The sequence below is a fragment of the Falco rusticolus genome, chromosome 14 (genome assembly GCF_015220075.1).
Source record: "Falco rusticolus isolate bFalRus1 chromosome 14, bFalRus1.pri, whole genome shotgun sequence".
In the NCBI taxonomy this organism is placed as follows: Eukaryota; Metazoa; Chordata; class Aves; order Falconiformes; family Falconidae; genus Falco; species Falco rusticolus.
The window spans coordinates 1,538,498-1,560,172 of record NC_051200.1 but is presented as its reverse complement, the minus strand read 5'-3'; the positions used below and the strand labels follow the sequence as shown (position 1 = coordinate 1,560,172).

Sequence of the window (21,675 nt, the reverse complement as noted above, 5' to 3'; positions counted from 1 at the left end):
AACGAGGAGGGCGCAGGCCAATCAGCGGGCGAGAGCCGGCTAGCGCGATGCTCAGCCCAGCAAGCTTGGGAGGAGAAGCGGCGGGAGCCGGCGGGGCGGGCGGGGCCTGCTGGAAGCGGCCTCGCTGATTGGTGGGCTGGAGGCTCGTGCAGGAGCCAGGGGCGGAGCCGGGCCGGGCTGAGGGCGGGCGGCGGGGTGCAGAGGGCGCAGCCTCTGAGGTGAGCGGGCAGGGTGAGGGGCTGAGCGCGGTTATGGGGGCTGTGGGGACAGCCTGGAGGTAGCGAGGCCTGCAGGGCTGTGGGGGTGGCTGAGGGAGGGTGTGGGCGGTGTGCGGGGAGGGAAGCTGGGGAGCGGGGAGGGAAGCTGGGGAGCGGGGAGGGAAGCTGGGGAGCGGGGAGGGAAGCTGGGGAGCGGGGAGGGAAGCTGGGGAGCGGGGAGGGAAGCTGGGGGCTGTGAAGAGAGCTGGGGCGTGGGGAGGGCCGTGGGGGCTGTGGGGGGCAGGCTGGAGGCAGCGGGGCCTGGAGGGCTGAGGTGGGTTCTGCAGTGCGCAGGGGGAGGCTGCGGGCCTGTGAGGAGGGCTGGGGCGTGGAGGGGTGAGGGGGGTGGGTGGAGGTGGGGGCAGTGTGAGGAGATGTGGGGTAGAGGGTGGGGTGGGCAGCTGGGGTCTGAGGTGCTGGGGGGAGGGGAGGCCATAGAGGGGTGTGAGGAAAGCTGGGAGTGGGAGAAGGGTGGGGGTCTCTGGGGTGGGGGGACCAAAAGAGCTGGAGGGAAACTGGTGATGGGACTGTTCATAAATTACATTTTGGAGAGGGATAGGGACTGTGTTAAGGGATATGTAGGGGTAGAAGAAGGAGCAACAGGAGGGTGGATCACCTTGTGTCCATTATTTCTAACCAGCTTGGTGTTCCTGGCTGGACAGGCACCAATCCTGCTTTTTTTTTTTTGGCTTTTTGTTTGCCATTTCGAAGAGCTTTTCAGAAAAATAAAAACTGATGAGTGCTAAATTGTGTAACCTGCAGAGTGAGCGAGTCCAACATATGTATTTGCTTGTGTGAGGCATGGTACTGTGGTAGTTTTATAGCAACATCGGTGTTTCTGGATCTCATCCAGTTGTGTTGGCACTACTGTTCATGAAACGAGATGGGTCAGAGAGCTGCTCTGGCTGAAAACCAACCCAGGCAGAAAATGATTAATTTCTAGCTAGTCATAGCTTTCATCCATCTCAGCGCACATATAGTAGGAGGTAGTGGGAAGCATTCACTAGGAATAAGGAGAATCACATACTCTCTATCACAGTAGTTTATCATAGTGATGGTTTAAAGTGACCATAAAGCCATCAGAAGTCTTTGTGTGCAGCTTGTTTTGATGTTGAGAACAGATCTGATAGGCATGTTGTCTTCTCACCTTTCAGTTGTACTCCATGCAGTAGGGTTCCAGCTGAATTGGGAATTTTGTTTGCTCCTGCTGGGAGGAGGAGCGTATTTTAATGAAACTGGTGGCATCAACAGCCTGTGATGTGAAAAACACTGGCTCCCCTCTCTTTGCTGATGGGCACCAAGTTTGTGCCGGTGTTTCTCCTATGCTGTGTCAGCTGCTGTGGAACAGGTGGACATGATGCAGCTGAAGTGCTTGAACTTCAGTTTTATTTTGTTGCTCCTAACACACTTGAGCAAGTGTATTTTTGAAGAGGACATTTGCAGAACTTGCAATTGTATTCATGTTATTTGGAGTGTAAATATTCAGACTTAAAGGAAGTGCATAAAGCTAATATTAGCTAAAATAAGATGATGCCTTTGTTATCAAGGGTATTTTGTTATATTAAAGTTATGTCTTTGAGAAAGCTATTTGATGTTACTGTTACTCTTGTGCTGCTTATTCGGTTCAGCAGGGCAGGCAGAATTAGCTCACTTTTCATGCTTCTGCTTTAGTATAATGGCTTCAAACCTTGACTTCTATAACTAAAAATGTGGTTTTAAAAGTAATTTTTTTGTGAATAAAATAATATTCTTTTTAAATGAATCAGGTTGATAGTGAATCATCTGAGAAATGGCCACACGCCTCAGATCGGTAAGTTGAGGGCTTAAATGGTGTTTTATGAAGATTTGTCTTGCAGAAACCTATTTTCATAGATACTTATGAACATTACTAGGGAAGGCATGAGACTGTTCCTGCATTAATACTAACTCTAGAGATATTATTGGAGGAAATGTGATTTTCCAAGGAATAATTTGCTGCTGTTCTGGAGAGATCCAGGAATGCTCCAACCCCCGCAAGAGAATGAGTGATTTTGTCAATGCTGCCAGATCAATTGGTCTGGAGTTTTAGTTACTCCAGGATGATTTCTACATGGCACATAACATTATTCCATGTTGTAGTGCAAATAAAGTCCCAGCTGAGGTTCCTGAGATCAACTAGACCATTGTAACCTCTTATTATGATGACTGCATTGAATACAGGAGGTTAGAATATTGAAAAAGTAACATCTTGCTTAGTTCAGGTGTTCGGACATTACTCTTAGGAATACAGTTTATTAAGCTGTTCCTTTGAGTTACCTGTGGTTCTTGTTTACAGAGAAATTTCTACCTTCTGAACTATTTTCTCGTTAATCCATATGAAGCTAATGGAAGACCAGTGAATCTCAGGTATTTAGGAAACAAAGAAACAAAAAATAACGTAGTGTCATGGTAGAGAGTATGAACAAGTTGTTGTGTCTTCACAGCACTAGACAGGTGGTAATTTGTATCCTAAAATCAATATAATTATGGATAGCCTGCCTTTTTACCAGCGTGTTTTAAAACAGCTGATGAATCCAGGTGCAGCACTGCTGGCTGCAGTTACACTGATTCTGGTGATTGAGTTGGTTCATTTAGTACTTTCCCAAGAGGTGTGTGCACTAGATTGTATTGTATATTATGTGCACTAGTGAGTATTTAAATATTCTGTTTCTCATCACCAGTTAGAATACTGTCCGTATACTTTGGAAAACTATCATACAGAAAAACCTGGACTGTCTCATCTGTGCTGGTAGAAAATGACACTGGTATTTGGAGCCAGGCAGAGGGCGTCATTCTACCACTGTAAACCCGGTTCAGCACATCTAAGTACGGTGTGCAGTTCGGTGCTTTTGTTTTCTGAGGAATGCACTGGAATCAGAATGGTTTGGGTTGGAAGGGACCTTAATGAGAAAGGGTACAGGGGAATGAAAGTAAAAAATATCGATGGAACGGAGCGACTGCCTTTTGAGGAGAAGCTGAAAAAGCTAGACACATCGACAGGGAGAGGACACCGCAGCGGGGAGGGGTGGGACTCAGTTTAGAGAATCTGGAAGCTAATGTGTAAAGCAAATGCAAAAGTGTTGTAGTGAGCTACAGAGAGTCCTTAGGCTCACATATTCGATATCGTCTGTTTTCTTGCAGCTGTCAAAACCAGAGACCACTGGGCCAACCTGTTAGAACTTTTATTTTTAATTACTTTAATCAGACTGTACTTTGCATGCACCATTCTAAGTAACTGGTTATGCTTTAATGTAACTGAGCAACTACAGTGAACTGTTCTAATTTCTGTTGTGGATAATTGACACTTTGCAGTGGAACCTTTGTTTTAGGATGTAGTGCTTAGAAACTCCTGAACAATTGTAATCTTTGTGTGGTTTCACTGCGTTAAAATTCCCTTCAGCTTGATAGTATAATGGCAGAGGTGGGGTTTTGTGTAGCAACAATAAGCATAAAATTTATTTTCAACAAGGACAGAGCATTCTCTGTACAAAAGCTTCCTCAGAGCCATTGCTTATGTGTTCTGTGTTGGTGATAAGGCCTTCAGTATGTCCAGTTAGACAAGTGACCAGACCACAATCTGGGAGTGACTCTAGACATCTATTTTTTAAAAGCTTAAAAAAAGAAAGAATGAACTAATGACTGACTAAAATGGATAATCCTTGCCTTTACCCAATTGCTTTCCTGGCCTGGAGAAGCCCGGGTTTCACATGCTTTGAAAATGGTTTTGCCCTTGCCAGCAGTGACAGTTTTAGTATTCTGAATTATCTGTGCCCTGTGGTTGAAGCAAATTCTGTTTGCTTTACTATCAGGGCGAAGTTTGTGGGAGCCAGTCCTTTTTTTTTAATTTTTTAATATTTTTTTCTCCCCTTTTTTTTTCTCTTCCTTTTTTTTTTTTTCTCTGCTATGTGAGCCACTTGGTTATGAGGCAGTCTTGCCAAAATACAAACCAGTTTGTAGACCATTAGCATGCTTGAACCTTTAAGATACTGTAATATCTCAAAACACTCTTCAATATGTCTGTGCTATGAGTTTAGACTCCTCCAATTAAACTAGCTACTAACTAGTTGTGCAAAATTTCAGTGCATTAAGATCTGGGGAAGTTCAGATCAGCTTACTTGTGCAGTTGATTGGTATGTGTCTGCTTGCTGAAGTGCTTTTCTCCCCGTCTCTGCAGGCTGGTAGGAAATGCACAGTGATCGGTGGGTCAGGATTCTTAGGCCAGCACATGGTGGAGCAGCTCCTGGAGCAGGGTTACATGGTCAATGTGTTTGATATTCAGAAGAGGTTTGACAATGACCGAGTGCAGTTCTTCCTGGGAGACCTTTGCGACAAAGAGGTACAGACTAACAACAGTATGTGATGTGGGTAGATAGAAAGGATGTCTGATTAAATAAGCGTTTGTTGAAACAGTTTACTGACCCTTGCCTGAAGCACTAAAATACCTGAAGGCATCACACAGGTTGTAAAAGGGTATGTAGATATGCCCCCCAGCGGTCTTGCTGTGAAGTCAATAGCCTAAGTGGTTTTCTGGTGGAAGCCTCATCTAGGAATATACTTGATGTCTGCTTGAACCTGAAAAGGACAGAACTTATTTCTGTATTGTGATTTGCATTACTGTTATCTTAAATATACAGTGTAATTACAGTCACCATTGGTAATTGCATGTGGGTGCTCTCCTAGCTAACCTCAGCTGCATGAGAACGGCAGAATGCATTATTCCTAACAGTTAAGGCACACTAAGACCTCTTGCCTTAACTCAGTCATGTGTGTGAGCCTTGGCAAAAACATTTGTATGCAACATGAAGAGACGTCTCCCCACCATTATAAAGTATCATGTCTGAGCTTTATGACAGTCATCTCAAATGCAGACAGTGCCATGGGGGACTGTTGGCTGTTAAACCTGCTGCTTGCTGAGTTTTCTAACTCCTATCTCCAGGTAGCTTTGAGTCTAATATCTGCACTTGAGACTATTGCAAGTAGTTAAGTCTAGATAGCCTCCAGGTCTCAGAAAGTTCCCAGGTTCTTCTCTGGAAAGAAAAGGTGATATAGGGTATTTTTTACCTAGCAAGCAGGAGAGGACACTGACAAGATCCTGGATGTTGATCCTCTTCCAGCTGCTGACCTTTATAGAAGGAATATGACTTGAAATTTAGCAGTTTTGTTTCCATAAGAAAAAACTGTGGTTTATTTCCTTTCTTTTTTCTTTTTTTTTCTTTTTTTTTTTTCAGAGTAGACACTATTGCTCTTGCTTCATTGCTGTCTCATGTGATGTATCTTCTAGGCTTTGCTCCCAGCTTTACAAGGTGTGTCAGTGGCATTTCATTGTGCATCACCAGCACCTTCAAGTGACAACAGGGAACTGTTTTATAAGGTGAATTTTATGGGAACCAAGGCAGTCATTGAAGCCTGCAAAGAAGCTGGAGTGCAGGTAAGGGTAGAAAAGTACATGGACACTCCAAGGTGGTGATTATAACAATTGCAGCGTGGACCGGTTTCAGTTTCAGAAGGGCAAAGGTCTCTGAGATACTGAATTCCAGGTTCTTCTTTGAAAATTAGTAGAAGAGAGAGGTTCTGCTGGTCTCCTGCTTAGTGTCTGGTGTAAGCTGAGTCTGTGTTTGCCACAGAAAACCTACACATTGCAATCCTCCTGACTGCAGGAAAAGCATCCATTAAAATTTATCCTACTAGACATCTGGGAATCACCCGCAGGAGAATCATGACTGACAAGTGGATTCTTTCATGCTTTAAGAAGGGGACAGCTCTAAAGATAGCTTTTCTGGCAGTGGAAGTATTCATGGCATTTATTACTTATGTGAATTCTTCAACATGTAATGAGAAGGAACACACTTGTGCCGTAATCTGAGTATAATTTGGTTGAGAAAGTCATTTGCCCACAAAAGAAAGAGCCAGAGGAAATGAGGCTGCTGTTCAGGCAGGGTTGTTGGTTTTTTACTCCTGATGTTATTTTGATATCACAAGAATTTTCATTTAAATTTATAGCAAATTTGCAAGCACAATGCATGAGAAGGTCACTTATATATTCTGGGCAGAGATGGTACCTCCAATGCATGCATTTTGTGCATTTAGAATTAAATGATGTCTATCACATGGGACTCCCAGACTCACAGTTTGTTGTTCGTTGAGATTTTTTTCCCTCTGTGTGTAATAAGCTGTTTTAGGAAATGGGCCATGTGATATTTACCTTCAGGCTTTAGTCTGGATTCTGTCAGAACAAGGAGTTAAGTCTTGTTGGAACTTGTTGGATCTAGTCATCTTTCTATTACGATGCAGATCTTATTTAAAACCATGATTCTGATTACTCAAATACATCACTGACTTCCTGTTTTGAATCCACTAGGATATGTTTGTATCCAACAAAACCATCCAAGATACTCTGCCATTATATTGTTATCATCAAGAAGGACAAATATATTTTAAAAACACTAATTGCGTGTTAAATGCTAAAATGTGCCAAGGCAAGTGGACACTGATTTTCCTGGAGAAGTTTTCCCCTTGACTGGCTGCCTTGGATGTTTGTTGAAATGTTTAGTGCTACCTAAAGGAGATTAAAACAATGTGACAAGAGTTGGTTAAGAGAGTGGGAGTTTTCTTACCTACAGTTTCAGATCGTCTTCCGTTAAACAATGTTCTTCTAGACTTGGTTTATTATCTGTAGAATCTGTTGTTTAAACATTATTATTGTCTTTACTCAGCCTTCGTAAATAATGACCTTTTTGTCTTAGGCTTTAAACAACTGTTTTCTTTCACGTCTGTTGCAGAAACTAGTGTTAACTAGCAGTGCCAGTGTAGTTTTTGAGGGCACAGACATAAAAAATGGATCAGAAGACCTCCCTTATGCCAAAAAGCCTATCGACTATTATACAGAGACGAAGATCCTGCAGGAGAAGGTATTTTGTCATCATTTGGTTAACATTGTTGCTTTTGATACTTAAAACTGCCCTTCTAAAAGTAGGGCATGCCCTAGGGGACACAACACTCCTCAAGACTGAACAGATCTCTCTTGTTCTCCAGAATCTCTCTTTCATTAAAAAGAAGTATCTTGTGCAAAGAAAATGTGCACAAAATCACGCATATGTAGCACTGCCTGCCAGAGTTTTCAAAGTACAATTGAAACAGAAAATTCCCTTCTTTTAGACAAATCTGTCTGATTTTAGCCCTTTTATTCTCAGCATGGAGGCTAGTGAGTTGTGGATTCATTTATTCTGTTACAGAGAAGTATGGCAGGTGGCTGCTGCTTGTGTATTTTGTAGGTGGCCCACGTCCTTTTTTGTAGGCATGCTGAGGGGTTGGTCCAGGGGATGCTTTCAGAGCTGCTGCCTGGCAGTCCAAATACATAAGTACTCAGTAACATCTTCCTTGGCTGGTGAGACTCCTAAGTAGTGTATTCACGTAATAAAAAGAGAATAAAATAAAGCTGTGACATAAATTACCAGGGAAGTTGAATGAAACAGTGTGCTACAGTACAGAAGTTCTTTCTAGCAAAAGAATAAAAGAACTGGCAGAGATGTTGCTTTCACTGCAAGAGTCATGTGATAATCCCATTTCTTAACTGATGCAGCTTTGTTTTAAGAGCAGTCGTACAGAATTTTTTTGCCTTCTCTGCTCTACTAGAAGACTGTTTCAGAACCCCATTTACCTGATTTGCAGCCTGAAGTTACAGCTGGGATTGTGAACATGTCACTGGGGAAAGAGATGATGAGATGAAGATGTGGACTGAGTTAAGGAGTGTGCCAGCCTATAACATGTTTTGAGCTAATGCTACTGGCGAGATACTGAAAACAATCTTGTTCAAAAAGATATAAACATTTCCCCTGCATTTGAATGACTGCTACTTTGCACATTTGCAGACTACCAGTATCTGTTCTGTTTCAGGTTCTTAATGCTGCAGTATTTGTGGTTTAAATATGGTACAACAATGTTTTAAATCAAAGTGAACAAATGTTTTTTCAAACTTTTTTCAGTGGTTTGCATTTCCTATGCTTTTTGTGCAAGAGGAATTTAGACTTGATTCCATACTGAAGCTGATAGTGTGTCCTCTAAAGCAGAGTCTTAGCCTTTAAGAATTTTTCTTATGTTACTTAAAAAAAACTTTACTGAAAATGCAGCATAAAACCATCTGTTCATTCGCAAGCAGAACCACTTTGCAGTAAAGAGGACTAATAAAGTGGAAGGTTATGAGTAGCAATAAAGTCTAGCCCAATATGCTTGTAATAATGTTTTTGTTTTGGGTGAAATAGTGAAAGTATTCAGTGTTTATTTGGATGTGGTGTTCTTGGATTTTTATTAGAAAATCCAGCAGCTGTTAAAAATTCGTAGAACATGTTGTTTGGCAACTCCCAATAGAATTAAAAATCTTCTCTCCCAATAGAATTAAATCTTCTTCAAAGATGCCTTGCTAAATCTGCTTAGTGCTTGGTGCTGCCAGGAAGATGGGATCACACGCCTTCTGAATGAGATTGAGAAGGCCTGCAATGGAAATCTTCCATCGACTGAGGGGAGAGACAGAGGTTGAATTCATAACGAATTCATGGAATGGAGGAACTTTGAAAGCTCCTCTGGTTTCTATGGTGTTAAATGAGAGAGATGAAGAGTTCCCTTCCTTTGCCTGTCAATTAATTGTGTTCAATAATGAAAACTGATTTTTGTCTGTTATTCTTGTTATATTAGAGTATATTACGTAATTACTTCACTGATGGCTTCCCAAGGAGATGAGAGAGCACCAACCCCCTTTAGTGGTGATCTTGGAATATAATACTAAACATTACTTTTCTTCCCAACCTTTCTTCTGATTTGTTGTTGTGTTTGGTTTTTTTTCCACTACAGGAAGTGCTCAGTGCAAATGACCCAGGCAACAATTTCTTCACTACTGCTATTCGTCCCCATGGAATATTTGGTCCTAGAGACCCTCAGCTGGTTCCTATCCTCATCCAGGCAGCTAAGAGTGGCAAAATGAAGTTCATAATTGGGTGAGCAAGGCTCAGTCATTTTATATCTTTTGTTAAAATTGATGCTGAACCTACAAAGCCCTTTTTGGAAGGGCATAATATTAAAACAGTAGTGTTGGTGTGGCGTGGAAAAAAAGTACGTTTCTTTAGTTTCTCACTTGTGATCCAGGATTATCTTTTTAAAAATCTTTCTGTCTTAGGGATTCATGCATTCAGATGGTAAGTGTTTGTAATGCAAAAAGAATATCAGTGGGGAAAGCTGGTATAGCTTGAGCTGTCTCTGTATTGTCTGAAGAGCTGTCCTTCTGAATGTGAGAATGCTTGAATTACTTGCTATTCATTTAACTAATACACACTTCTGGTATTGGAGGCTATTGCAATTAAAAAACCTATATGGTAGTGTTTAAATATTTCTGATTGTAAGATCAAACATATTTGCCTTGTTACTGAGCCTTGCAAAGCTTCTAGTGGACTGCTGAAATTTTAGAGCAAGAAACACTTCAAGCTACTATTAAGGATATCTTTATCAATTGTATTATGCTCTTGAAAAGAAACACACGTTTTAATATATAATAGACTTTTATTACAGGCAAGGAGCTTGTTTGTGTGTATATATGCACATGTGAATATGTGCTTGAGGTAGAAGGCAGAAAGGGAATAGGGTTATGGTTATTTTGCTGTTGGGTTTTTGGGGTTTGGGGGGCGTTTTTAGTTCTTATTCTTCCTTACTAATCACTTCTGAATTGATCTTAAACTGATCTGAAAAGCAAAGCTCCACAGACTCAGGGTTTCCACTTCATGCAGCTCTGCATCCTCTTCCAGTGCAAACATGCATTCCTCACTTGAGTTTTCCTATTTTTATACAGACCTGTATATCCCTTCCAAGAAAGCAAATAAAATGGCTATTCATCCATGAACATAGGAAATTAAATCTTTCTCAGAATGTTGGATTGCAGCAATACTGGGTTTATGGCCAAATGAGTGTAGTGGTTTTGTAACAAATCATTTGTTTTAGTGGGACTCTTGAAAGTAATAATGTGGATTAATTTTAATTTTCTGTACCTATGTAGAAATAGATTTAACACAGTGGCTTAAATCTGTTTCAGCTAGGGCTGAAGTTGGCTTTTTGAGGGAGCAAGTTAGAATTTAATGAGCTGAGAAATTAATAATTGAAAGCTTGTCCTTAAGTGATTTTCTTTCTGCTAGTTACTGCTCTTTCTTATTTGTTCTGTTTCTGTGGATCACTGCTGATTGAGACCTGTAGGATCTGCCACACCTTGCAGCTTGGTAACTTGGGAGCTTTAAAAATGGTACTATTCCAGGAATGTAGTCTTTGAGGGCCTTGACAAGAGCTGAGATAATAACAGCCTTTCCTCTTGTCTTCAAAATCATATGTAGCGATGTCATCTCTCTGACAGGATATAGAGCCTGAAGTTGTAGCAGAAGAGAGCAGAAGAGGAAACTTGGGATAAATATATCTTTTGTGAAAGTCCTTTCTTTTGCCACAGCATATTTTCAGCCTAACTTACCTGAGGGCTAAGCTCCCTATTTTTTTCTCTGCAGGGATGGAAAGAACTTGGTAGATTTCACCTATGTGGAAAATGTGGTCCATGGACACATCCTTGCTGCAGAAAATCTTCAGAAGGACTCTCCCCTGTGTGGGAAGGTAAGGAAGGACCTAGCAAGGGGAGGGGAGTGGGTGTCCTGTAGCTGAACTTCGTCTGCAAGCCTTCCTTGACTTCATGTGTCTGCTCTGTAATTCATGCTGGTTTTTGTCTGTACTGTACATCTATCCTGGAGGTGAGTGGAAGCAGCACACACAAATAGGTCATTTTTTTTTGTGTGTGGGTGTAATGAATGGTTGTCCATCTGGTGACCATTTAGTGCAACCACATGAGCTAAGACATATACTTTAACTTCATGCTGTAAAACTCCTTGTGAAAGGAAATACAGGCAGAATTGTGGGCAGCCAAGATGCATATGTAAGAGACAGTTATTTAGCTCTTATGATAGAGTTCAGAACAGGAGAAACTTTTATTAGATTTTCATGGCACCACGGTGCCCTGGGCATGCACGGTACATACAGCTAGGATGCTTTAATGTGTGTTGTGTCATTCAGTTTGACCATTTATGAGTAATCTTAACCTCTGGAGCATGAGAAGTAGCTGATTTCTTAGCAAAGAAGGGGTTCATTGCTTTTCAGACAGAGGTGGTCAGTGCAAAGCAGTATCACATGAAAGTGCATTCTCAGTCAAGTCAGGGATGTCGGTCTGCTCAGCACGAACATGAGATGGGCCATTGCAGAGACAAATTTGTGGAAACCATAATAATTTTACCATCTGGCTTTTTGTCTTCCTCTTTCAGGCATTTCATATCACAAATGATGAACCAGTTCCTTTCTGGACTTTCATGTCCCGTATCTTGACTGGCTTGAACTACGATCCTCCCAAGTACCATATTCCTTATTGGCTGGCATATTACCTGGCCCTATTCCTGTCTCTAGTGCTGTGGCTGCTAAGTCCGCTGGTCACCATCAAGCCCACTTTTACCCCTATGCGGGTAGCGTTAGCTGGAACGTTTCACTACTACAGCTGTGAACGGGCCAAAAGAGACATGGGCTACAAACCAGTGGTGAGCTTGGATGAAGCAATAGACAGGACTCTGCAGAGCTACCCCCACCTACGTCGGGCGAAGGCCTGAGAAATTCTAGCTGGATTTTTTTTTTCTACTTGATTTTTGTAATTGCTTTGACATCTTAAAATGAACACTGAAGCAAATTTCACTAATTCTGTGGTAATGGGAGCTTACCAAAGTCTCTCCTCCTCACCATCAAAACGGTTTTATCTGGGTTTGAAAAAAAAACATGTAGAGGCTGTGCTAACAGCCTTTCTTTGATGTGACTTCTTGTTTTGAAACAACAGCTGAACCCTATGGACAATGAATAAACACCCTGCTGTGCCCTCTTCAATCCCAACCCAGCACATCGGCATTCCTTCGCCTTCTCTCTCCACCCTTGTCCTCTGTTTTGTTGCTCTGGTGATAACAGCCACCTCTTCTCATAGCTGCAGACTGGTTAATGAAATACTTCTCACAACTGGTTCCTCTCTGTGGTTTGGCTTTTTTCTGTACAAGAGCAATGAAAATGAAAGAGAGGCTCATGCCAAAAATGAGTTCTGCCACCATCTCTTAAATCATTGAAACTAATCTTGTTGTTCCCTCCGTGACTGGTTGGTGATTTGGCTTCCTACTGAGGCATCAGAAGGGAACCTGACAAAAGGCATGCTAGGCCTCCGTTGTGGTTTGTTTGGTTTTTTTTTTGTAAGGAAGCATGTGCCCTTGTTTCTGCAGGAGCCTATTTCTCTTCAAAAATAACCCAAATAAATCAAGAAGAGATGACTTCCTAATTTTGTGTTTCATCTTTGAAAGGGCAGATCCCATCCTGAATATCTCATCATAAACAGTATTTTAATCATTCCCTTTGTGGGGGGAGAAATCTTTGCTGCGGCCTTTATCAGTCAGCACATACTATTTTACCATAGCTCACTTCTTGCAGGAAGGAGCTACAGTGGTTGGAAGATCCTACTGCACAAAGCTCTCATCTTGTCTGACACGTTATTGTTGGTAATGGGGATTTTTGTTGCTTTGACCACTTAATAGATGAAAAAGAGCTCTTTCCACAAGAAAATGGTTATCATCATACTATGCTCACCATGCTGTTTAGTTTAACATTTATATTAAGTGTACTTTACCCTATAATCCTTGTAAGTGCTTCGGTTTTGTTTTTAAATGAAGAGTTCAAGTTAAGAGTTGGAACTTCCCTCTGTGCCAGTTCCTGGCTCCCCAGGAGTTTTGGTGTTTCAAATTTCAGAAGTATGGGAAGCGCCACATTCAATGAGCCTTAACTCATCTGGGAGCTTGATATGCTGCTAGAATCATGTAGAAATTAGTTTTATTTTAACTTCTAGCTTTTTTCTGGAGAGTTCTATGTTGGGGTTTTTTTTTCCTGGAAATTTTTATTTGCTGCTTTAACAGCCAGCTTGTTTTACCAACCTTTGCCTTGCTTGATCTTGAAGTAAATACTAGCCAGTTGCTTGGGCCAGTTCATGCAGTTCTGGTTTGCACTGGTCAGCCACCTTGACCTTTTTTTTTTAATTACCTTTTTCCCTAGTCTGTAGGGTTAAATATTTAGAGCTTGAATTCTGGAGTGCAATTCTTCAGCAGCCTGTTGTTCAAAAACAAGTCCTGTGGTTCCTAGGATTTCTGGAATCTGCTTGTGTCATCCCACATCCCATTTCAGTGGGAGACAGTTGCTGCTTTCAAAGACCTGAGCTGTGCTAGCCTCAGTGTGATGCATCAATGTGCTGGCAGAAATTCACTGTTGATGGAAAGGCTCTTTCTTGTCTCGCTGTTTCTGTAAGTGTGTACCAGTGCCTCATCAATATAAAAAAAATAAAAATTTTGACATATAAAAAGAACACTCAAATGTTGAAATCATGCCTGGCTGAGAGACATGGCTTTATTTCCCAAGGTGTTGTAAAAGGCCAGGCATCTCACCAGCTTTAAGCAGTGAGGGAGGACTGGAGTGTTTGTTCCTGTATTTTTTTGTAATGTAGTCGACTGACACTAAACTTGAAGCTTGTTACTGGAAGAATGGCCTTTTGTGAAAATGGGAAATTCAGATGCACCTCTGCTATGTGCAGTAGAGGTAGCCGCTAAACCCAAGCGGGCAAGTACAGAAAGCCCTGAGGGACAGCAGGTTCTAGTTCAAATGCAGTGCTGCACAGAAAGGCTGGTACTGCTTTTGGGACTCGTGGTGCAGCGTAGCAGGGAACCAGCTCCTCATCTGTGAAGCCGGGATAACACTGCCCTCGAACAGGTGGTGCTGAGAGAATAGGGTTGTATTGAAGTGAAAGGAGCAAGCGCTATGGTTACTTGAAGTCAAATGTAAAAATAGGTAAAAGCACCTTTTGGCCTGTAGATGGCATTTCCCAGCTAGATCTGCCACGCAGCTGCTGTCGGTCCCAAAACTGCTGTCACTCAGTCCTTGGACCCAGTTCCAGTGGAGGGTTACTCATCTCCTGTGCCTTTGGAGCACTGTCAAGGTAAGAGGTGAAGGTAACAACCAGAAGGTGCTACAGAAACAAGAGGCACTGGAAGTTCAAGTCTGCTGGGTAAAAAGCAGCAGGCAATATGGTTTCCCTCTCGTGTCTGGCTAATACAAGAAAGGTAAACCAGAGGTTTGCTTGAATGGGGGCGAGCAGTTTCCCAGAGCCAGGCATGGAAAGAAGCATTGCATCATGCTGGAGTTGGTTTGACTTGGTACTCCCTATATAATTAGGTCAATTCCCAGCATTTCTTCTGGCAGGCTGACTAGCTTCTGTTTTCCAAAACAGGAGTAAACAGGCCCTGTTGCTGTGCTGGAGCATGACATTGCTGATGCCTATACCCCTCGCAACAACAGAGGACCACCCTTGCTTTATCCATAGCCTCTTCTATCCCCGATCCAGCCTCCTCCTCTCAACTAGTTTTCTCATCCTAATAAGCACCTGCATAAGTCCCATCTTGTGTTTTATGGGCAAGCCAATGAGATCCTTCTGTACTTGCCTGCCTGTGATTTGTCATGCTGCCGCTTTGCAACCTGTATCTTGTGTGTGTCAGCAAGCGAGCAGGTGGCCACAAAGCAAAATTGCCATTATCAAAATTTCCTTCCAAATACCTAGGGTCAAAGGCAGTTACAATTTGTCGTTCTTAGTAATGCTCAACAGGAGCTGCTAAAGACTTCAAAGACTCTCCTATGACACTTGTCAAACTTCTTATCTCTCTCGCTTTGCTTTCCTGGCTTCTTGCTGCAGCTCCTAATTTTGCTGACCTGAGACTGGTTTTGGTTTGATAAGCAGTGGAAGAGATAAAGGAGACACCTTCCATTGCTTACGCTAGAGAAAGGAGAGGGAAGGGAAGAGAGAGAGGGATAGAAGTGCTTTTCTTAGTGGAGTTAAGGTAATGACCCCATTTCCCCTCTTTCAGAGAGACCGCAAAGGAGGCACACACACAGGCGGGGTGTTAAAGGCGAAGAAATACCTTTCAGTCTTGGCCTTGGAGGGTGGGGGAAGCTCTTGTCCAGACACACCTCAGTACTAAAAAGGAAAAAGGGTGGCTTTTGTAATTACTTGAAACAGGTAAGAGGAGCAGTGGATGAAAAGCAGGTCAGAAGTTATCTTGCATGTCCAGTGAGCAAATAGGCATGGAGGCAAACTTAAGTCAGGTCTGAGGTGGATACATAGGAGCTTCCAGGTGGAGGATGGTGTTTGCATTGTGTGAGCATGTGGTTACCTCTGTAGAAGCTCAGTACCTTCAGCAACCTCTAAAAACAGGGATCTGCGATGCATTACAGTGCTCAAATATAGCCTTTCGTGAAACTGAAAGGGGTGCCTTTTCATTCGGTAGATCCTTCCATATGTTGTTCAAATCTGCTGATACTGGTGGTCACCAAGCACTAGTGTGAGTTCCCAGACCTTTTAGCACTGCAGAGCCAAACATGGGCTGGGTTCTGCTCCTTGAGAGAATTGTTTACCAAGTTTCGCTAATGCTTGTGCAAGCCTTTGGAAAGTGCCAGGTCCACAGATGCAAGTGATGGTGCAACTTGGTTCTTATTGTGGGAGAAGGAAAGCAACGTGTTTGCCTCGGAGCCCAGAGGAAGCTTGCTGAGCTGGCGATGAGAAATAAATAAGCATCTCCCTACTTGCAACAGAGCATGTTTGAGGTGTTTCTGTTACCTGATTGCACATGCTGTTTTACTGTCTTAGCAATGCCATCAGGCTGGCACTTAGCCACAGCTTCTCTTTTGTCCTGCGTTTGCTGACAAGATCATTTTGTCTCAGTGCTGAGAACTCCTGACCTCCTGTGCAGGTGTGTCTACATGGCCATGGTGAGATTATTGTATTCTAGCACTAAACAGGCAAGGATACACGATTCTGTTCTGCTACCTGCTATTAGGAAGGTGAGGTCTGGCATTTTGGCAGTGCTTTGTAATGACGCCTCACGAAAAACCAGTTTGATTCCCTTGTAACAAATGGGTGTAGTGGTTTTACACCCTTCTACTCATCGCAGCTCTGTTCAAGCCTCTACTGAGGCTTTGGTTTTCTGTCACCTTGGCAAAGGCCGAAAGGATTGATGGGTTAGTCACCTTCCTTCCACCTTCAATGCAAGGATGGGGGCCAGTTAGTTACACATGAGAAAACATTACTGAAAAAAACCAGGAAATGTTCTGGTGGAGTCCAGAGTTCTGGAGAGGTGTTGACTAATTTTTCATGACTACAAAGTACCAGAAAAAATCTTAAGAATATATTGTAGCAGCTGTTCAAACACAAGCTGGACTAGGCAGGAAGGCTGCCTGCCCTGGGCAGAAGTCCGCTGCTGTCATAGGAATGACAAGAATTGCTACACTACCCAGTGTAACACCTTGCCATAAAATTGGTTGTCCTGAATTTTGAGAGTTGAGCAGGTTCCTACCTCGCAGACATTACTGTTTCTAAAGGTATGTGTACTGCACTTCTGGAAAAGAACATACTGTAGAGTTACACAAACTGGTTTTAAACAGGCTGTTTCTGGAAGTGGTAGCAGTGTGCCCATGACAGGAGAGTTTGGAGCAGGTTGATTTACCCTAGCAAGAAAAGACTATACAGTGTGGGCATAACTGCAGTTCAGAGCCAGCCCAGCCTGCTAGCCTGGCCGCCTGCCTTGCTAGCTGTGAGCTTTCCTGCGCTTACCTCTGCATGGCAGCTTGTCTGCTGGGATTTGGCTAAGGGATCCCCTCTGGGACAGCTTCTGGACTTCAGGAAATGGAGAGTTCATCTGTCAGAGTGCAGGCAGTATTTAATGCCTATTACGCTTCCAAGAAAAAACCCCAAACCAGCCCAGCCCCAAACAAGAAAAACTTTGCTTGGAAAGTGTCTGGTTTGCAGCTCAGTCCTCAGTTTTTCTGTTATGATTTCTTGAATGCAAGTGCCCTTCACGCCACATTCTCTCCTGGATAGTTGTTTTACACTATGGTCAAGTCACTTGTGTTTCTCTCTCCTCCCCACCCCACCCCCCAACAGTCTGAGTCCTTTAAATCTTTTGCTGTTCGGCGTTCTCTCCAGCCTGTGAGTGGTTTCTGTGGCTGCAGCTTCCTTGTGTGATGTAATTCTCATGTCTTGCTGATCCCAAGTGATCTGCTTTGCAGTGCATCAAGAATTTAAGCAAGGCAGATAAACAGCAGTATAACAAGCATCGACCAATGCTGACTGTGAAACATCTTTGAGAGGTGCTTGTGCTCTTCTTGTAAAGCAGATTCAGGGAGAAACCATTTCCTGGTAAAGCCAGATACTCCAGGCTGAAATTTTACCTGCAGCTTTTACAGAAAAATAATGTTTTCTAACTGGAGATGGGGGGAAAGAAGCTGCTTTCGACCTGCTCCTCTCTCCTCCCCTGCTGCAGGAGTGTGTCCATGTCCCTGGAGAAGGTTGTGGTGTTGTAACAGTGGCAGGGCATTCCTCCTACTTTGGGCCTGGCTGGCTTCTCTGGCACACCTGGATGGCAGCATTAACTGCACCTTTGGCTCGTGGCTGAGGAAGGAATCCAGATCTGCAGCAGGAGTGGGTGCGTGGGTGGGTGGGGGTTCAAGCCAGACCCTCTTGGTTTTAACCTGCTACACAGGCAAGAATAACCCTCTTGGATTCTGCTCCTGGACTGAAGATAAGGGACTTGTTGTTGTTGACTTCAGTACAGTACATGCAGGGTTTGCTCCAGAGGTACACAGGTTAACTGTGCTGTTTCCAGATGAAGGCTGCTCTTGCCAGTGAGACTGATTTTGGTGGCTTTTTCCTAAAGCATTGTGAATTTGTTAGTATATAACCTGTAGCTGGTAGCTTGGAAAAGCAGCTACTTCTTGCAGTGGTAGGAGTTACAGTTTTGCTAGCTTCAGAGTAGTATCAGACCATAGCTGTTGCTGTATACATTAGCAAAAAAGACCCAATTTCACTCCTCCTACACACATATGTGTGCGCACACACACACACACACAGAGCGTATTAGATGGATTCCTAACATAAATCTGGAGTCTTAATCCCCAAGCCTCTTCTAGAGGCTAGGGAGATGATGCTCCTTATCTGATTGTCTCAGTTAAGTGCCTTAAAGTGAAGTAAATTGACTCTGCAGTCTTACTGGACATAGCTTCTTGTCTGGAGGGACCTGATCGTGCTGCATTTCAGTGGCCCTGTGCTGTGGTGTTCTTCGAGATGTCACACAGGCCTGCCACTTGCTGGCAAAAAACCTTCTGCCTCTGGCCACTGCTATGATTTTGAAATGCCATGTCATTAGAAACTGAATATGCTCCTGTAATTATGAGGAAGAAAACCACCCATCAGGGTTTCTGTGCCTGCTGGTGTGAGTGACATCCAGCTATACTTTGGGAAGAGTGGTTTATCTAAGAGCTTAATTGGGATAAAACCACAGAGACTTGTTTGGGACTGATTATGCCTAACTGTTCAACCCGCTGAGCACCATAGATGTACTTACTGAGCTTTGTTTGCAGGACGGGAGTCTTATGAACTGTAGTGACATGACAGCCCTGGAAATCTCCAATTCAAGATAAGCTGTCTGCATGGCTGGCCATGGCTATTTCAACTGAACAAAGAGTATGAAAAGCCTTTTTGGGGGTTGGGGGGAGGAGAGATGTGTTCCTATCCTACTGCCCTTACTGGGAAACAAAAGACAAAGCTGTTTACATTAGTATACTTGTATACTAACGTGTGTGTGTATGTATATATGTATATATACACTACGTTTCCTGTGATATCTAGTGTCTCTGGCCCTTTGGTGTTGTCCTAGTCCATGTGAGAAAGATAGAAGGCCCCTTTCCATCTTCTAGTCCTGGAAAACAAGTGTTCGTGAGAATTCCTTCTTCCCAGACTTTTTAAAGTGTGCTTTATCTTTCTTCCTTCTTAATAGGGAAACCTACTCCCTTAGAGGTCCGTGATGTTCATACTGTCCTTGGAGCATCCCCTTCTCTGCTCCTTTTCAGCCAGAGCCATGGCTAGGAGAGTTTCCCTGCTTTACTCTTCTTGCAGAAAGTGGTGTTTGGCAGCCATGTGCTAAATGGTGATGAGTGCAGTGTTTTAGTGGCATGATGCTGCCCTTGGTGATCCTCCTGTGCAGACCTCGAGTCTCTGAAATGCACAAGCTTGACTTCCCTTGCAGTTATATTACGGCAAATGAAAGCAGCTCCCCCGAAGTGAAGGGCTGCACTGCTTCAAAACAAATGAGAGAGACCTAACTGGAGCTGCGGGGTAGGTCTCAGGTTTAATTGCAATGATAAGCTAGTACTTTTCAGACAAGGTACTAGCTGAAGCACAGGCATTGCTACAGTGGAGCAAAGTGCTTGCAGGACACATGGGTACCTCAGCACTGGAGGGGCCATGCACCAAAGGGGAAGAAGCTGTGTGTTGCTGCCGTTCACAAGTGAATCATGGCTTCTTAAATAAAATGAAACTGCACCCCACTGAAATGGGAAATTAGCTGAAAGCAGAATAAAATCCCTTTTATTCTGATGTGGGCATGTGTAGCAGTTGTAGCAGTATCATAGTTCTTCCTTGGCTTTCCCAGACATCCTTAACTCTCCTTTTGCTTCACTCCCAAGAAGCTGTATATGGCCAGTGTGATGTACAGCAGTGAGTAGGCAAGTATTCTGCACTCAACAGGTGTGCTGTGCAGCAGCCGTACATCTCGAACGTGTTAGCCAGCAGCTAAAATTAGGTAGTAGCGTTTGCACCAGAAAACCATGGCTACGTTAACTGAAATAAAGTGTCTCCTCCCTTTGTCCCTTCTCTCAGGAGCATCGCTGCAGGATTAGCACAGTGTGGAGAACCCTCTGTGGGACTGATGCGGATTTCAGACTGGAGTAGCAAGGTTGCTGACTCCTGAAATGGACAAAGGCTGTTTAAGGTCAGTGCTGAGTCAGTGGGGCTTTGGGTGGCATCAGGAGGTTCAATGTGGAGGCTGGAAACTGAGGACACTTCAGAGAGTTGAGTTTGACAGAGGTTGAGTCATTTGACAGTTCATGTTGTGGAGGAGAAGCATTTTGCATGGCATTTCTCCGTGTCTCACTAGGCTATGTGCTGCACAGTGTGTCTTTCACTGACAACTTGTGCACCCAAGTTGTGTTGGAGCTGCCAGCTTGGAAATACATTCTCTGCTGTTCTACCTTGCCACCACACCCCTGGCTTTAAGGCCTGTCTTTGGAAGTTTTGTACGTGTGCTTGGACCTGTATTTTCAAGCAAATAACAAAATGTTACTTAATACTGCACCGGTCTCCTCTTAGTTAATTAGAAAAGCAATTCTTTGCTGTGTTCCGTTCTTCTGAGTAAGAGAGCAATGCTGGTAGACCACTATTATTTTAGCCTGTTCAGAATAGTTGCCTGCATCTAGTAAAACCACACTCAGCTTCTGTGTGTATTGTTTCAGGATCTCCTTATCCATTTCTTTTGGTGTTTAATATTAAGGTCCTCATAATAGGTGCTGCTAGCCTTTTTTTTTTTTTTCTTTTTTTTTTTCTTTTTTTAACATTCATTGTGGAACAGTGTATTCACACTGGGGAGAAAAGCATAGTCCTCAGACCCTGGGGTCCCTTCTGCTTGCTTGGCAGAGGACCTATTGTACCCAAAAGGCTGGCCAGGCTGTTAGTCACTATTATTTCAGGAAGAAACCTGAACGAACCTTCAGCAAACAGTGGGATGACTCAGAGGTTACTGAAAATAAGGCTGCATTGTCAGCTGGAACCCTGGAGCAGAGGATGCTTTACTGATGTAGGGTCTGGGCTGCGTTTCAAACAGCCCACTTTAAACATCCTAAATTTTCCTGAGTTGGACACCTCCCTGTGCCCACTCTGAGCTCAGGGTGTGGCTTTGTGAATATTACATCTTCTCTCCTGTGCTTATCTCAGCTGGGATCACCAGCAGCCTCTAGGGAAGAAAGCTCAGCTGAGCCTGCGCAGCAGTTGGCATTACAGCATGAGTAGATCAGAGAGAAAGATCTGGGATTGGAGTAACAACGTTGACATCAGGGCTTTTCAGACATTATCTTCCTTGTGCTGCTGGGAGCCAGGGATGGGTTATTAGTGCTGTTATAGCACATCCCAGCCCAGCCTGCTTGTGGTTTGCCCACCACCTCACAGCAGATCTATCAGAGGGCTGCAAGGAGACCACAGGAGCACTTCTCTCCAGCAACTCATATACTACAGACTTGGCATTACTTCTAATTGCTTCACAGGGGCAGCAGAAAGTGTGTGCTAGTGGGTACAGAAGTGGGGAGTAGTCCTGACAGATGCTTGGCTGGGGCTTCATCACCTTCTTACCAGCCCATGACAGTCCTCGGCTGAAGCCCTGGCTCTCAGCAGTGC

The 21,675-nt window shown here is 43.4% G+C and overlaps 1 protein-coding gene across 1 annotated transcript; it reads left to right on the top strand.

The window, feature by feature from the left end:
• Positions 1 to 172: 172 nt before the first annotated feature.
• NSDHL (NAD(P) dependent steroid dehydrogenase-like) lies at positions 173 to 12,645 on the top strand. Its single transcript, XM_037408492.1, has 8 exons — positions 173 to 218; positions 2,024 to 2,067; positions 4,450 to 4,611; positions 5,557 to 5,703; positions 7,055 to 7,183; positions 9,120 to 9,262; positions 10,805 to 10,907; positions 11,606 to 12,645. The coding sequence occupies exons 2-8, from the start codon at positions 2,047 to 2,049 to the stop codon at positions 11,939 to 11,941; spliced, it is 1,041 nt and encodes a 346-aa protein (XP_037264389.1). The 5' UTR covers positions 173 to 218; positions 2,024 to 2,046; the 3' UTR covers positions 11,942 to 12,645.
• The last annotated feature ends 9,030 nt before the right edge of the window (positions 12,646 to 21,675 follow it).

Bases quoted from the DNA above. Each gene is read 5' to 3' on its own strand.
- NSDHL (XM_037408492.1), top strand. From the start codon at position 2,047: ATGGCCACACGCCTCAGATCG. The intron at 2,068-4,449 runs GTAAGTTGAGGG...CCGTCTCTGCAG, and splicing joins TGGCCACACGCCTCAGATCG to GCTGGTAGGAAATGCACAGT. The intron at 5,704-7,054 runs GTAAGGGTAGAA...CGTCTGTTGCAG, and splicing joins GCAAAGAAGCTGGAGTGCAG to AAACTAGTGTTAACTAGCAG.